Below are 17,698 nucleotides of genomic sequence, written 5' to 3' on the forward strand. Positions count from 1 at the left end.
GCATTGTGTGTGTGTGTGTGGGGGGGGAGGGGTAGGTGGGCTGGGCAAGGTTTTATTTTTCCCATAGAGGCGTACATAAAATGATATGTTTGTTTCCCCAGTGCTCGTTTTTCCTGTATTATTCTGCATTTTGCTTTGAAGTTCTCTCTTTTCCTGAAGTGCTGGTGGATTTTATGTCGACTCGAATGATTTGCTAAGATCTCAAACTCAGGCCAAGGTTTTAATCATAGGTTTAATCATTTACCTGCTCTTTTTTTCCTTAGAGAAGATTTTGCATTTTCGATTCTCAGGGCAGTGGGTTCCTGTTCTTTTGACGGAGCGTTACCCAGTTCCCTGCACCGCTAGCAGTACATCAGTTCCCACAGTTTCCAGCAGGACCTGGTGTGTCCCTAGAATCCCTGTGTCCTGGATTTGTGCACTAGGATGGGCCGTGAGTGTTCTGCCTATCACCAGATCCTCTTTTCCCCCTCTAGTCTGGGTTAGTGGTGGACGGCAGTTTTCTTGACCCTCTTTCCTGAGGTATTACGTGGCAGAGAGAGAGAAAAGTTCACCTCACTGGACTCCTCCTGCTGACCGATGACGGTCTGCGCATCCTCCGATGCCTTCCTCTTCGCCTCCGCCAGGGACCGCTCCATCTTTGCGCGCTCTGAGGTGATGAGATCGTGAGCCTTGCGCTCTGCTTCAGACACGGCCTTCTGCAGCTCCAGCATGGCCTGTCGCTTCACTTCGTTCACGGCTTCCTCTGCAAAGGGGGAGCAGCAACGACAGAAAGCAAGACACGGTGAGAAAAAGTACGATCCGTGGGCATATAGCAAGAAAAAGTCCATGCAGAGAGTCCTGTAGCTACTCAGGATTTATAGCAATCATATCATACATGCACACAAACACGCTCCCCCACATGTACACAAACACATATTCACACACAGACGTACACGTGCACATCCCCACACACTCAGACACACGCATACACAGATGTGCACACACACACATACACACATATATACACAGACACACATGAACACAGACACAAAAACATGTGCACACACAGACATATGCAGACATGCACATACATGCAGACACATATACTGTGCACACACACTCTCACACATATGCACACACACATGTGGACACACATATCTGCACACATACATGCACACACAGACATGCACATATGGCACACACACATTTCACACATTTACATGCATGTACATACACATACATGCAGAGACACCCATACATATTGTAAGGAGTATGGTAAGGAGCATGCAGGAAGAAATAGGCTGGGGAGGAACCCCAGCTACCAAAAAAGGAAAGAAGATACTGGGGAGGGTACGATCCTGCCCAGGAGGGACATAAGGGTAGAAAACTACAAGTCCCAGAAAACCCCAGGAGAGCACCTAGTAAAGAGGAGAAATAGGGTGCGCCTCCCAGAGGCTCCAGAAGGGGGCCAACCAAAAAGGGAGAAAGCTGAGGCTCCACCTTGGTGGAAAAGGTGGTGGACTAAGTGGGCGGGGAAAGAAAATCCCCAGAGCCCGGTTAATGAGGAAAAAGGAAATCAGCTGCAAGAGGGGTGGGGAGAGGAGAAAATGGACTGGGCTCCTGAGGAGAAGGAGGGAGATGAGCCAGAGGAGATGGAACAAGGAGAACCAGAGGAGGTACCAGAGGAACCCATGGAACTGTTGGCTCTGACTCAGTCAGAGCAGGAGGTATAGTGGGCTGCCCGGGTCAAGCGGGAGGAGGTCAGGAGTATAAGGCTGACCTAGAGGCTTTGACCCCGCACAAAGCCGGAATTCAATGGGGACTGTGTTTAAAAAGCAGTGCTGCAATTGGGACTGTGTTTAAAAGAGCCTTATTGCAAGTAGGGCTGTGTTTGGAAAAGCATTGCTTCAATGAGGACTGGGTTAAAAAAAAGCAGTGCTGCCATTGAGACTGGAGGTTTGAGAGAAGCCTGGTTATATTTGGACTGTGTTTGAAACAGCCTAGCTCTAGGGGAAAAAGGAGGTGGGGTTGCTAATCCCCCAAATCAGGCCCAAGAGAGGAAAAAAGATCCCTAAGAAGAATAAACAGAGAGCTGAGCTGGTGGGAAGGAGGTTGCGCGAACTTCACCAGTACGAGCCTGTTTACAAGTGGTGGCAGTGGTGGGATCTTTCTGCAGGACCTGTCGCTGGAGGGGAGACGGTGACCGGACGGAAGGGGATGCCCTCGTGAGGGCCAACGCTGAGAAAGGCGCAGACCCATCTTGGGTTCCGGTAAGCGGGCCTAACTTGGGGGGAAAAGGGAAAAATAAGACTTTCCACATACAAAAGGGGTAATCGCACTTGGAGGTGGTTTTCTGTTGTTTCTTCCCCAGGTGCGGTTGCCGGTGTGTGGAGATGGATCCCAAGGAGATCTTCGGATGGATGACTCTGCAGTTTCAAAAACAACAGGAGCTGACAGCCAAAATAGTCGAGGACTCCCTAACCGCCGCACGGGATCAACAGCAACCCGTACTGCACATGCTACAGGAGTTTTTTCAGAGCGGGGCTGCCGCTCCCCGTGAGGGGGGAGCCGGAACTAATGGACAGAGGATCGGTGGAGGAGGAGCGGTAGGACCAGTATCACTACATACACTTAACTGGGGGAAGTTATCAGAACAAGACAATGTGGACGATTTTTTGACAGCCTTTGAGAGGGTGGCTGGGGCGGCGGGGTGGCCGAGAGAGCAATGGGCTGTGAGGTTAGTGCCCTCTTTGTCCGGGGAGGCATTGGCAGCCTTTAGGGATTTATCCCCAGTAGAGGCTGCCAATTATGACAGACTGAAAGAAGCTATTAAGGATAGATATGGCCTCAGTACCCAAGCTTACAGACGTAAGTTTAGAGCCACAAAGTGGGAAAAGGGGACCCCCCCTAAAGCCGTAGCAAATAAACTAAGGGATTTAGTGAAAAAGTGGTTAGAGCCCGAGCAACACAGCCTGCAAGAGGTACTGCAGGAGCTGGTGGTGGAGCAATTCCTTCAGGGTCTGCCCGAAGGAATTAGGGCTGAATTGATAAAAAGGGGGTGTAAGACGGTGGAGGGGGTGACTGCGGGGTTAGAGTGCTACCTAGAGGCCCAGCAGTGGGGAACCCCAGGGCTGGAGGGAGGGAAAACTCGGGTGGGGGAGAAAGAGGTCCCTCCCAAAGTTTCCCTCAGCAAGCCAGAGCCCCCGGCTGGGAATAAGAGGACCGAAGTAGTTTCCGGGCCCAGTAAAAAGGCTGGCCCTTTTGGGAACCGGGTGTGCTTTAAGTGTGGGAAGCAGGGACATTTAAAAAAGGATTGCCAGTGGAGGGAGGGCTGGATCTCCCGGGTGGAAAAAGGGGGTAGGCCCCGGTACCTGACTCAGGTTAGGGTAGAGGGGGTACCCATTACTGCGATGTTGGACTCCGGCGCAGATCAGTCCATGATCTCAAAGGGGCTCTGGGAACAAATACGGAGGAGAAGACCCCCGGGGAGGGAGGTCTATGAAGGAAAAGTGTCCATACAATGTATCCATGGGGCTAAGACGCCTTATGCCCTTCACAGGGTCAACTTACAGGGACCCCTGGGAGACACAAAGCTGGCGGTCGCTATTCTGCCCAGATTGCCCCAGGATATGATCCTAGGAAGGGATTGGCCCCAGTTCAGGGAATGTATGGGAGAAAGACAAGTGTTGGTTACTACCAGGGCTCAGTCTAACCGTGAGGCAGAGGGGGGAGGGGAAGACTTAGGGGGTATTTTCCCTTTTCAGGGCGAGGTCCTGGGAGATCCGGGCAGAGAAAGAAAAGGGAAAGCCGTGAAAAAAAAGGAACAGAAGGATAGAAGGGAGGCTCTTCAGAGGGAAAGTTACTTGCCGGTGGCCCCAGCGGAATTGAGGGAACAGTTTCCACAATTTCACCGAGAGCAGGCCATGGACCCTACTCTGGAGTATGCGTGGGAAAGAGCTCACCAGGGGGGAGATCAGGGGGGCCCCGGGTTCGTGGTGGAAGGGAATATATTGTACAGGAAGGTCCCTAGCTGGGAAAACTCGGGGGGCGGGAAACAGCTAGTAGTTCCCCGGGCTTTCCGTTCTCCGGTGGTAAAGCTGGCCCATGATCATCCCCTGGGGGGGCATAAGGGCTCCAAAGCTACCCTCAACCAAATATTGGCCAGATTTTATTGGCCCGGGATTTATGGGGAGGTAGAAAAGTACTGTAAATCCTGTCCCAACTGTCAAAAGGTATCTGACAGGTTCCCTCCAAAAGCCCCTTTAATGCCGCTACCGAGGGTAGAACAGCCTGGAAGGAGAATGGCCATGGATATCGTGGGACCGGTGACCAGGTCACAGAGAGGGTTTCTCTACGTGCTAGTGGTGATGGATATGGCCACCCGATATCCATGGGCACTGCCCTTGAGGAATATTTCGGCGAGGAGTATCGCTAGGGAGCTCATAAAAATTTTTTGCGAGGTGGGTTTTCCCCAAGAAGTATTGACGGATCGGGGGTCCAATTTTATGTCCCAAACCTTGAGGCAGGTATGGGAGACCTTTGGAATAACACATATACGCACGGCGGCTTACCATCCCCAAACCAATGGGATGGTGGAGCGCTTTAATCGGACCCTAAAGGGTATGCTCAAGAAAGCCCTAGGGGCGGACAGGACCGGGTGGGACCAGCTTTTACCATTCGTGTTGTATGCCTACCGGGAGAAAAAGCAAGACTCCTTAGGAGTTTCTCCTTTTGAGTTAATGTTTGGAAGGCGACCCAGGGGGATGCTAGATATAGTACAGGAGCACTGGGTGCCCCCTGAACCAACCGATCAAACGGTGGTGGAGTATTTACATGATCTAAGAGGCAGGTTAAATAGAATACAAGAATATGCCCAAGACCGACTAGAACATAGCCAAGAACAACAAAAGGGACATTATGACAAAGGGACCCGGGAGAGGGAATTTTCTCCAGGGGATAGGGTCTTGATCTTAATCTCTGAAGATCCCCATAGGTTCTCCTCCCGGTGGAAAGGACCCTGGGTCGTAAGGAGGAGACTCGGTCCCCTCACCTATGAGGTGGCGAATGAGAGGGGTAGGGTACAAACATTTCACGTTAATCTAATGAAACCTTGGGTAGCTAGGGTAGGGTTTCAAACCTGTGAGGAAGAAAAGGGGGGCGAGGAATTAGAGCCTCAGATAAGGGAGATTTTTAAGCATGGCGAGCCCGGAGTTAACCCCCAGTTACCCCAGGAAAAAAGGAAGGAAATAGGAAGGCTCTTAGAGAGTTTTAAGGATGTGTTGACAGCCTGTCCGGGGAGTACCCATTTAGTAGAGCATGATATAGTAACCAAGCCGGGTATGATAGTAAGGCAAAAACCCTACAGACTCTCCCCGATGAAAAGGAGGGAAGTCATTACCCAAGTACAAGAAATGTTAGACTTTGGGGTAATTGAGGAGTCCCATAGTCCTTGGTCCAGCCCGGTAGTATTAGTGCCTAAACCTAAAGGGGAGTGGAGATTTTGTATTGATTTCCGGCAGCTTAATACCATCTCCCAAACGGATGCTTATCCTATGCCGTATATAGAGGAGCTAGTGGACAGGTTGGGCGCTGCCCAGTATCTTACTACTCTGGATCTAACAAAAGGGTACTGGCAAATCCCCCTGTCTCACGAGGCCCAAGCGAAGACCGCTTTTAGTACTCCCATGGGCTTATACCAATTTAAAAGGCTGCCTTTCGGCCTCAATTCAGCAGCAGCCAGCTGTCAGCGCTTGCTGGACCGAGTACTCCGACCACATCAGACCTATGCAGCAGCATATATGGATGATGTGGTCATCCACAGTGAGGACTGGAACACCCATTTAAAGCGGGTAGGGGCAGTGCTGCAAGCTTTCAGGGAGGCTGGGCTTACCCTTAACCCTAAGAAATGTTGTTTTGCCCAATATAGGGTCAAGTACTTGGGCTATAACGTAGGCCGGGGAGAGGTGCGTCCCTTGTTGAACAAAGTTAAAAGCATCCAAGAATTCCCCAGACCTAACCGAAAAAAACAATTGCGGAGCTTCCTGGGTATGGTGGGGTATTACAGGCGATTCATCCCCCACTTTTCTGAAATCGCTACCCCCTTAACCGATATGTTGAAGGGTAAGAATCCCGATCAGCTGAGATGGGGGGAGGAGGAGTTGAGGGCCCTAGAGCTGATGCAGAATGCCCTGTGCCAGGAACCCGTGTTAAGGGCCGTAGATTTCAATAAACCTTTTATCCTGCAAACTGATGCTTCGGGTAGGGGGCTAGGGGCGGTGCTGTCGCAAGAACATGAGGGGGCAGAGCACCCAGTTCTGTATCTAAGCCGCAAACTCCTTCCTCATGAGACCCATTACTCTACCATAGAGAGGGAGTGTTTAGCCATAAGATGGGCGGTGCAGGAATGTACAGTCTATCTAGAAGGGAGACCCTTCAGGCTGGTGACGGATCATGCTCCTCTGAAGTGGCTTAACTTAATGAAAAACAACAACGGAAGGCTGATGCGTTGGTACTTAGCCTTGCAACCCTTCCAGTACACAGTGGAGCATCGTCCTGGGAAGTGTTTGGGGAATGTGGATGCCCTATCCCGGGTAGGGGACGACCCAGAGGAAGAAGAAAAAAGGAAGGGGAGTCTGAGCTTAAGGGGGGGGGTATGTAAGGAGTATGGTAAGGAGCATGCAGGAAGAAATAGGCTGGGGAGGAACCCCAGCTACCAAAAAAGGAAAGAAGATACTGGGGAGGGTACGATCCTGCCCAGGAGGGACATAAGGGTAGAAAACTACAAGTCCCAGAAAACCCCAGGAGAGCACCTAGTAAAGAGGAGAAATAGGGTGCGCCTCCCAGAGGCTCCAGAAGGGGGCCAACCAAAAAGGGAGAAAGCTGAGGCTCCACCTTGGTGGAAAAGGTGGTGGACTAAGTGGGCGGGGAAAGAAAATCCCCAGAGCCCGGTTAATGAGGAAAAAGGAAATCAGCTGCAAGAGGGGTGGGGAGAGGAGAAAATGGACTGGGCTCCTGAGGAGAAGGAGGGAGATGAGCCAGAGGAGATGGAACAAGGAGAACCAGAGGAGGTACCAGAGGAACCCATGGAACTGTTGGCTCTGACTCAGTCAGAGCAGGAGGTATAGTGGGCTGCCCGGGTCAAGCGGGAGGAGGTCAGGAGTATAAGGCTGACCTAGAGGGTGGGACCCGAGGCTTTGACCCCGCACAAAGCCGGAATTCAATGGGGACTGTGTTTAAAAAGCAGTGCTGCAATTGGGACTGTGTTTAAAAGAGCCTTATTGCAAGTAGGGCTGTGTTTGGAAAAGCATTGCTTCAATGAGGACTGGGTTAAAAAAAAGCAGTGCTGCCATTGAGACTGGGTTTGCAAAGCCTGGCTATATTTTGGGCCTGTGTTTGAAACAGCCTGAGGCTTTATTGAACTGGGCTGAGAGAAGCCTGGTTGTACTTAGACTGTGTTTGCCACAGCCTGGCTTAATTGAACTGTGCTGAGAGAAGCCTGGCTGTACGTGGGACTGTGTGTGCAACAGCCCGGCTTTATTGAACTGGGCTGAGAGAAGCCTGGTTATATTAGGACTGTGTTTGAAACAGCCTGGCTTAATTGAACTGTGCTGAGAGAAGCCTGGTTATATTTGGACTGTGTTTGAAACAGCCTAGCTCTAGGGGAAAAAGGAGGTGGGGTTGCTAATCCCCCAAATCAGGCCCAAGAGAGGAAAAAAGATCCCTAAGAAGAATAAACAGAGAGCTGAGCTGGTGGGAAGGAGGTTGCGCGAACTTCACCAGTACGAGCCTGTTTACAATATACACACATGCACACACACATGTACACACACATTACACATTTACATGCATGCACACATATATGCACATACATACAGAGACATACATTTACATACATACATGCACACACACACATATACATGCATACATATACACACATACATGCACACACACACATTCACATATGTGCACATACACACATGCATGAGCATACAGAGACACACACACACAGGCTAAAAGAGAACACCAGGGTCTCGTAAGCAGCAGTCAGGGCCGCCAAGAGACTGGGTCAGGCCCGGGACAAGGCCGCCCCCGGGCCCCCCCCCCCAACCCACCACCGGGCCCTCTCTCCACCCCCAGGCCCTCTGCACTGACCTTAAGCGCCTCACCTTCGAAAGCGCAGCAACAAGCAGCGGCAGACCACTCCTTCCTTCCGTCCCGCACTCGTGGAAGTTACGTCAGGCGAGGGCGGGACACGGAAGGAAGGCGTGGCCTGCCGCTGCTTGCTGCGCTTTTGAAGGTGAGGCGCTTAAGTTCAATGCGGTGGCGGCGCCGCCCCCCCCCCCCCCGGAGGCCCGGGCCCGGGGAATTTTGTCCCCCCTGTCCCACCCTCTCGGCGGCCCTGGCAGCAGTCAGCATGTACAGGTAGCAGTAACAGCCCTGGATGTGCTATTTAAAACTCTAATCTCCCCCCTATGGTTTTCCCTCTCTTTCAATCACTCAGAAGTGAATTACGCCCCTGGCAGTGGGCAATTCCTCTGCTTATTACTTTGAGGTCATGCTACTACTACTACTACTTAACATTTCTAAAGCGCTACTAGGGTTACGCAGCGCTGTACAGTTGTAACAACGAAGGACAGTCCCTGCTCAAAGGAGCTTACAATCTGCCAGCCTGGTCATGATTTCACCTTAAGCTCCTGACAGTGGGACAGTCTCTGAGGTTGGAATTTGGGGAACTCCAGACAACAACTTCAATTTAGTCCTCACTGAATTTGATAAAATGACAACATTGTTCACATTTAAAACATCTCCCAGCACAATGGAGAGCTGAGCTGTTCCTGAGAACCAGCCCTCAAAACATACTGTGTGGAGTGTGTGTGAAAGTCAGAGTGCTGTGCGCATGTGATGTATTTTTGTGATTTGCAATGTGCAAGTATTATACAGTGTGTTTGTTTTATGCAAGTTGTGTAATATGTAGTGTTATGTACAGTAGAGTGTATAATGTACATTTGACCCCCCCCCCCCTGAAAATGCCCATGCTTAAAGGGTGGGAGGAAGGATTAGGAGACAGAGCTGCTATTGACAGCCAAGTGGTATAATCATTGTAAGAGCCAGAGAAATAATAACAAGTTTATAGCTTGAAGAAAATTCTGGTCTTTGGTACCAAGAGGGAAGTCCTGGGTGCCAAGACAGGAGAAATTTGTAATCGTGGTGTTGGAAACCTCTGCACAAGACAGAAGGTGCCTGCAGCTGTGGCTCTTGACTTGGGAACAGAGAGAGGGGAGTGAATGAGGATCAGTGGCGTAGCCTTGGCCGCCCCCCAAATTTCCTGTGGGACCCTGGTTTTGCTGGCGGAGGTCCCCAACCCCCACCAGCTGAAGCCTTGCCTAGCGCCATACTCAATTTCACTAAAGGAGCGTGTAGGGTGTGAGGGGAAGACAGAGCAGGGTAGGCAATGCGGCGATGCTGGAGACCGGCGCTGGACAACACTTCATCTGGCGGGGGTTGGGGACCCCCGCCAGCCAAGGTATTTGCTGCAGCAGTGGGTGGGGAGCAGTGGGGCGGCAGACCAAAATGTTTCTCCCCACCTCGGCTACGCCCCTGATGAGGATAATCGCCTCGTGGGAGAAGTGGGAGGCCCCTCACTTCTAGCAGGACCTAAGCAGAGACCCTGATCAGAAGGAACAATCATGTGAGTGGATTGCGGATTAAGTGAGCCTAGTGCAGCTCCCCCACATACTAATTTTGCTACTTATAACTCCACAAGGCAACATTACCTGCAAAAAGAAGGGAAAGAAAGCGGACTTAGTGCTTTGAGAGGACATGACGTGGCTAGTTACCCTACTTCACCTTCCTAAGGACTGATCGGAGGAGTGTAAAAAAGGAACTGAGGTGCCGAAGCACAAAGGCATCTGTAAAATATGGCTGCCTCGGTAAAATTTAGCGACTCGCAAACAACAAATGATGCACGAAGGGGATCGCGTGCAAATGAGCTGCACGGATCCCCCTTTCTGCATCGCTTCCAATTTGTGAGTCTGAGCTGTCAAATGCATTTGAAAACTCCAATGACTCCCTCCCTCCGCCCCCCCCCCCCCGCACACCAACAAATTTCCAGGTGATCCAGTGGACCGTACACCCGCTGCACCCCAGCACCTGACCCTGGTGGTATAGCAACATCCTTCCCTTCTCCCCTCCCTGGTACCTTAAAAAAAGTTGAGCAGGAAGACAGGAGCAACAGCTCTGCCTTGACGCCGCCATTTTCAAAATGGCAGTGCTCAGCCCCCGCCCGGTGCATTCTGGGATGCACTGGGTGGGACTAAACACCATATAGGGAGGGGTCTGGGGTCCACCGGATCACTAGGGAATTTTGTCAGGGGTCTGGGGGGGTCTGGGGTCCACTGGACTACCAGAACATTGCCTGCAGGGGGGGTTGTGGGGAGGGGGAGGGAGGGACATGGAGGTTTGACTGAGAACAGGAGACGGCATGATGTCAAAAAGTTGAAGCTACTTAGGTTAGTCTGTGTTTCCAGTCCCCCGTGTAGCTGTCCTTTTGCGTCCACTCAAAACAAAGGAAGCAAACCTATGAGCAGCTGCATCCACGTTGTCGTTCTTTGTTGTTGGTAGCATTTGTATTTAATCTCAGTTATATTTTCAAACACGCCGGCTTGTGCAGCATACAGATGTACACAGAGGAAGTATAATAACGGAATAGCTTTTCATTGGTAAAGTAGTAATTTGTTATAAGTCGTAATCAGTGTGTCATTTGGAGGGTCTGGTTATAGGGACACCCTAGCATGTGTTACATTCATGCAGAGATTTTTTTTTTCTCCTGGTAAAGGGCCACTAAAACAGACGTCATGTTATGAGAATCAGCTGCTCAACATTCAGAGTCTCTATCTATCTATTTATGTATTTACTTATATCCCACATTAAACATGAATTAGGTTGAAACCTGGGAGCATTTAAAATATTTTTTTTTCTCTCTGTGCCTAGATCAAAAGAGAAAGATGGTTTGTGGGAACTTGCTCCTTTTGTTTTGTGGAAAGCAGTGGTATAGTATAAAAATGCACTTTATTGGTACTATTTTAAAGAAAGATATTAAATAATGAGGGCAAAGCTACCTTCATGCAGAAGTCCAGGGTCAGTCTAAATGTGCCAACATTTTTCAGTTCTTTGATACACATTTATTTCTTCTTCAAGTCCATTTTCAACATTTTCTCAGTTATTACCGAAATGCGAACACAATTATAATGATACGTTTTGGATGTTACTGAATTCTATTATTCTGTCTCACTGTGTTTCCAGCTTTGGAACAGTATAAGTCATCACAAGGACAAAATATAAGAAAACCAATGATCTGCATTAGGGGCTTAAAGCCCAGTTAGTTATGTTTAAACAAATGAGAGATCTGCATGAAAGAAAATATTTATTTTTATTATTTTGACTCATGAAATCAACTTGTCCCTGAAATATACTCGAAACAGAATAATCCATTTGTACAAAAGAGATGAGGTGAAGATGTGGTTCCATGTGCCCCAATGAAAGGAGAGTTCAATTTTACTTCCAACCTTTATAACACCAGGCTTCCCAAGACAGATTACAAGGGTTAAGATGAACCCATCAGTAAACAGGATCTCCTCACTGAAATGTGACCATATATTACTGTTTTGTGTAGAAAAATGAGCACAAAATACAGCCTTTATTAGTGCTGTTTTCACCAGCTACAATAATTTTTTAAGCTGTTTTAGTGATATTCAGTTTTTATTTCACAATATTTATATCTACATATGGGACACTTTCAAATAAATTAAAAAACTGTCAAATAAGTTAAAAAAAAATCTTTTGTCCTCCAGCTTTTATCCAACTGGGACAGCTTTTGACTTTTTACGGATGGATCAGGCATAGGCAGTCCATTATTTCTAATAATCTTTTACTATTGCTTTCAATAGCGTTTGCTATTGTTTTGGGTGTACTTGTGACTCCGCCTACTGCCAGCAAGCTCCGCCTACTGGCTTCAACCCATATAATGGGCTAGATAGCCTTGTACCGTCTCCTGTTCTCAATCTAACCTCCTTGGGTAGGGAGCGTAAGGCTGCCTGCTTGTGTTTCCTTCCTCTTTCAACAGTTCCAGAGCTGTAAAATGAGCTCATTAGAGCTAGGTGCTCTGGAGCTGTGCAGCATGGCCTGGAATGCTCATAAAAATACTAATGAGCTCATTTGCATGGGGCTCTCGGTGGCTGCTAACGACATACGTTAGAGCCACGGAAAACTCCTTTGTGCATTGCTCGCTATATAACGTTTCCTTTAGACTGGCTACAACCAAGTCTACAGCAAACGTTAACAGCACAGTAAGGTTGTGCATCGGGCCCTGAGAGACTGCCGAAAACGTATGCAACAGTTGTGTGTGTGTGTGTGGAGACGCACGTGGACTGAGTTTAATCAAGAGAGAGAAATCGCCAAGTACTGTTTCTGATTTGTGTAGATAAGTTTTGAATAGGGTTACCATATTTTGTCCCCCCCCAAAAGGAGGACACATGCCCCGCCCCTTTCACACTCTGCCCCGCCCTTTCACGCCCTTGCTCCACCCCCTGTCACATTTTCCCCTCCCCCCATCACTCCTCCTCCCCATCACCCTCCTCCCCTTACCTTACTACTGCCCTGGTGGTCTAGTGACCTCTTCGGGGCAGGAAAGAGCCCCCTATTTCCTGCCCGGAGCACTGCCCTGCATGCATCCTTCCTGTGTGTGTATTGTGCAGTGTATGTTTGTGTGTGTTTATTGTGTAATGTGTGTGTAGATTGTGCAGTATGATTGTTTATTGTGTAGTGTGTATGTGTGTGTTTATTGTGCATTGTGTGTGTGTGTATTGTACAGTGCGTGATTGTTTATTATGTAATGTGTGTGTGTGTACTGTGCAGTGTATGTTTGTGTGTGTTTATTGTGCAATGTGTGTGTATTGTGCATTGTGTATATTGTGCAGTATGATTGTTTATTGTGTAGTGTGTGTGTGTTTATTGTGCAATGTGTGTGTATTGTGCATTGTGTATATTGTGCAGTATGATTGTTTATTGTGTAGTGTGTATGTGTTTATTGTGCAGCATGTGTGTGTTTGTTGTGAAGTATATGTGTTTGTGTGTATTGTACAGTGTGTGATTGTTTATGATGTTTTGTGTGTATTGTACAGTGTGTGATTGTTTATGATGTAATGTGTGTGTGTACTGTGGAGTGTGTGATTGTTTATTGTGGTGTTTGTGTCTGTGTATTATGCAGCATGTGAGAGTTGTACAATTTCTCTATTACTCACCAGCTTTCCTCCAGATTTCCTCTGGCATGTAGCCAGACTGAGGTCGATGGATAAACTCCCGATGAGACTCTACCATGAAAAACAATCACACAAGGAAATGTTGAGGCGGCAGTCTTCAAAGAGCCCTGAACGGCTACACGAAGGACTAGAAGAAGCTCCGTTTTAGCTGCTCAGAACGAGGGTGTTGGGGGAGGTTAGCCTGGGTCAGGGTCACAGGGTTTTAACACACACATCGCCTAACCCCACTCACAGGTAGACCAGCACAGAAACATTTGCAGCTGATGTTAAGCAAATCTTCCAGTAGGAAACGCCTCTGGCTGCTAAGAAATGCCCAGAAGCCAGTGGAGAGAGGAGCAGCAGGTGAGGAAGTTGTAATGGGCACTAGAGGGAGCTCTGACCCTCCTAATTTTGGAGGTAAAAGAGAGAGCTGCAGAGCAGAGACCTGCCCTCAGCCTGTCATTCCTGGGGGCATCACATTATCTCTTTATTATTTAGGCTTTGTGGGGGGGGGGGGGGGGAGATTGATTGTATTCAGTGATGTAGTGACGGTAAAAATGAAAGAGTGCATGCAAGGAGAATAATCACTAAGAATGGAAGATTTACCTACAGAAGGCAGTACTCTTCCCTCCCCCCCTCCCAACAAAACACTGGAGCTCTCCTCACGCCTGCCCTGTACAAACTAAGTACCTGTATATAATTTATAAACCAGTTTGACTGTAACCACATAGAGGCAGTATATCAAATTCCACCCCCTTCCGCCTCTGCCAAAGCTCCTCACTCCTGCCCTGCATTACCCGTCTCCTCCCTGCACAGCTCTGTTGTTCCTCCTGCCAAGGCCCGCCGAGAGACTGAGCTGGGCCTGGGCAGGACCGCCGCTTCCTCCCCCCCTGAACCGCTGCATAGCCAGACTATAAAAATTGGGGGGGGGGGAGGGAGGCCGCAGTTCAAAGTGGGGAGGCACATTTTTCCTCACCTCCCTGCCCCCGCTGCAACTCCATATACCTTGGCTTGCAGGGCAGGCAATGCGGTGGAGAACAGTGCTGGAGGAAGGCTTGGGGACCCTCCCCACCAGCCAAACCAGAGGTCCCGAAGCCCTGGGTCTGCTACTCCCAGCCTCTAAGGGGGGTGGGGAGCAGGAGTCTTCTCTCTCCTCCTGTCGGAACGCATCATCCGGGTCCCGTCAGGAGCAGGAGAGAGACAGACCCCGGCGCTGGGCCCCCCTAGGAGGCCAGGCCCAGGGGAATCTTGCCCCCCCTCTCGGCGGCCCTGCATTTCTTCTCTCCTCATCCACCCCCACCCCCACAATTTTACCATGCTCCTCTCCTGTCATACATTACCCCTCCTTTCTTCTCCTCCCCCCCCCCCCCCCCCCAGCTCTGCCAATGTTTCTCACTCCTATCCTCCACGGTAGTGCAGTTTTGTGCTGTGAGTGAGAGGGGCATTTTCGAAAGGGACGTCCAAGTTGCGATTTGGACGTCCTTGCAAAATGGCAAAATCCAGGGGCGGGGAAACCCGTATTTTCGAAACAAGATGGACATCCATCTTTCATTTAGAAAATACCGTGAGAGACGTCCAAATCTAGGGACAAATTTGGATGTCCCTAGATTTGGACGTCCCTAGACATGGATGTTTCTGACTTTAGGCGATTTTCGAAACCAAAGACGTCCATGTCAAAACCGGCCAAATGCTGGCCATTTGGTCGTGGGAGGAGCCAGCATTTGTAGTGCACTGGCCCTCCTGACTTGCCAGGACACCAGCCGGGCACCCTAGAGGGCACTGCAGTGGACTTCATAAAATGCTCCCAGGAACATAGCTCCCTTACCTTGTGTGCTGAGCCCCCCAAAACCCACTACCCACAACTGTACACCACTACCATAGCCCTTACGGGTGAAGGGGGGCACCTATATATGGGTACAGTGGGTTTGTGGTGGGTTTTGGAGAGCTCACTGTTCACTCCACAAATGTAACAGGTGGGGGGGATGGGCCTTGGTCCGCCTGTCTGAAGTGCACTGCAATACCCACTAAAACTGCTCCTGGGACCTGCCTGCGCTGTCATAGACCTAAGTATGACATCTGAGGCTGGTATAGAGGCTGGCATGACATATTTTTAAAGATGTTTTTTGAGGGTGGGTGGGGGTTAGTGACCACTGGGGGAGTAACGGGAGGTCATCCCTGATTCTCTCCGGTGGTCATCTGGTCATTTCGGGCACCTTTCAGTGCCTTAGTCGTAAGAAAAACAGGTCCGGGTGAAAACGTTCAAATGTTTGTCAGGGACGTCCTTGTTTTTTTCGATTATGGGTCAAGGATGTCCAAGTGTTATGCACGGCCAAGTCCCGCCTTCACCACGCCTCTAACACGCCCCCTTGAACTTTGGCCAGTTGGAGACGTCCTAAATCGGGTTTCGATTATACCGATTTGGACGTCCCTGGGAGAAGGATGGCCATCTTCCGATTTATGTCGAAAGATGGACGTCCTTCTGTTTCGAAAATGAGCCCATGAGCCACCTTCACTCCCGAGGTAGAGCTACATTATCTGGGACCCACCTATTTGAGGAGCCTCACTGTTGCCGGAGCTGTTGTGAGCTCTCTGCTGTGGTGTGGGGTTCACGCTCTTCTTCATCTCGTCGGCATCGCTGTAACGCCGAATCCAGTGATTGAGCTCCTCTCGATCTGTTTCCTGGCACCGACGCAGTACCGTGAGGGAACGCCGTGTTTTCTCCACCATATCCATGATACAGTTCAGGAGCTGCAGAAAGGCGGAATACAGTATTTATTTATTTCTTAATTGCATTTATGGATTTTCAAAATTACGTTCATAATCAAATATGCACAAACAGCAAACGAATTCAACAGCTGGTTAGCGAACACCATAGCGTTAAATTAAAAACAACCCATCAAAAGCAATCAAAACAGGACAAAAGAGAAAAAAACAAAGACAAAATTAAAAGTGGAAAGAATAAAAACCACTTCCTTTGCCCCAGTATTAGAGGGTCACTTTGAAGCTGTTTTCCTTCTTTCCTTCCATTTCAGGCAAAGTCCTGGAAATACTCCAATAGAGTCTGACCGTTTTGGTTTTGGATTCGGCTCCAAAACTGGACCAATATCCGGGTTTGGGTTTCAACAGAAAATGCCTGTGCGTGTGTGAAACTCATTCCTCCCATTGTAATCACTCCCTCCCCTGCCCATCCCACACACAGGCCCCAGAGTTTCCCAGTTCCAGGCTGGAGATTTTGGGCCAGACACTGATTTCAATGAGCAGGATCAGGCACTACAAATCCCACACTGCTTTGGGATGGAAGTTCAAAACCAGAACTGGGCCAAAATCTCCAGCCTAGAACTAGGTAACTTGGCATCTCTGAGGCCCTCCTTGGGCCTACCTTAGGAAGGCCTGGTGGTCTAGTGGCGTCTTCAGGGGCAGGAACGAACCCCACTTGCTGCTGTCCATGCTGGTTCCAATTGCAAAATGGCTGCCAGGACCTCCCATGGCAGGTTCACGGGGCTACCACAGGAAATCTTGGCAGCCGTTGCAGTGGAGCAGCAGCATGAGGCAGGAACAAGTGGGATTCATTCTTGTCCCTGAAGGTGCCACTAAAGACCACCAGGCCTTCCTAAGGTAGACCTAGAGAAGGCCTTTAGGTGGGATGGGGAAGGAAGTGATCACAGGGAGGGGGGGCAGAGAAAGACATGAGCCGCCACCGGGGTAGGGGTTGGCTCAGGAGGGGTATTTCTTTGGTCATGTGTGTGTGTGTGTGGGGGGGGGGGGTCGTTTATGGTTTTAGTTTCTGCCTGAGCAGCCAATTTCAGTCACAGATTGATCCTGGGTTCGGTTGGGCTATATACTCCAGCTTTATGGATTTGGGGATGGTATTGCTGTACCAGCAAGCCTGAGTGCCTCTTTAATCCTGCATGTGAGCCAGAAGCCAGGAAAGGTTGCTGTAAGAATTCGTGCAAGTTATACGTTTGAACAGAACAGGGGGGGGGGGGGGGGGGCTCTCACACTGCATTACCACACCCTCTCTTTGAAGTTAAAACATAGGAGTATTTCTCCCTCTGTGCAATTCCATGTCAGAAGTTCTTTCCCTGACTTTCTGCTCTCTGGGAAGGACATTCATGTCCACCAGTGTTTGAAATGTTGCCTCTGAGTTCTATAAAAGCACCTTTGCAAATATTTTTATAGTAAACACTCCATACTTGCATGTCTGTCCTCGGTGTCATCCCATCTCACCTCGCATCAGAGTTCAGATCATGGTTGAACCAGAGGCGTAGCTACGCGCTCCCCCCAAACGCATTTTGAATAAAATGGCACCTATGCAGATCAGATCTTCAGCTTCATACTGACGCCTATTTTACAAAAGGTTTTCTTCCCCTGACGTCAAAACCTGGCTACGCTTCTGGGTGGAACCCACCTGAAGCACGGTCAGG

At 49.5% G+C, this 17,698-nt stretch overlaps 1 protein-coding gene across 3 annotated transcripts in view; it reads right to left on the minus strand.

The window, feature by feature from the left end:
• The window catches only part of LOC115470953 (protein CBFA2T3-like), a 168,999-nt gene that overhangs the window by 1,713 nt on the left and 149,588 nt on the right, over positions 1–17,698 (minus strand). For all 3 annotated transcript variants that reach the window (XM_030204596.1, XM_030204597.1, XM_030204598.1), the window contains 3 exons: positions 15,821–16,022; positions 13,278–13,346; positions 552–742 (listed from right to left, as the gene is read on the minus strand). In XM_030204596.1, the coding sequence (XP_030060456.1) occupies positions 552–742; positions 13,278–13,346; positions 15,821–16,022 (462 nt within the window). The remainder of the gene's footprint in view (positions 1–551; positions 743–13,277; positions 13,347–15,820; positions 16,023–17,698) is intronic.

The sequence above is a fragment of the Microcaecilia unicolor genome, chromosome 5, assembly GCF_901765095.1.
Source record: "Microcaecilia unicolor chromosome 5, aMicUni1.1, whole genome shotgun sequence".
Classification (NCBI taxonomy): domain Eukaryota; kingdom Metazoa; phylum Chordata; class Amphibia; order Gymnophiona; family Siphonopidae; genus Microcaecilia; species Microcaecilia unicolor.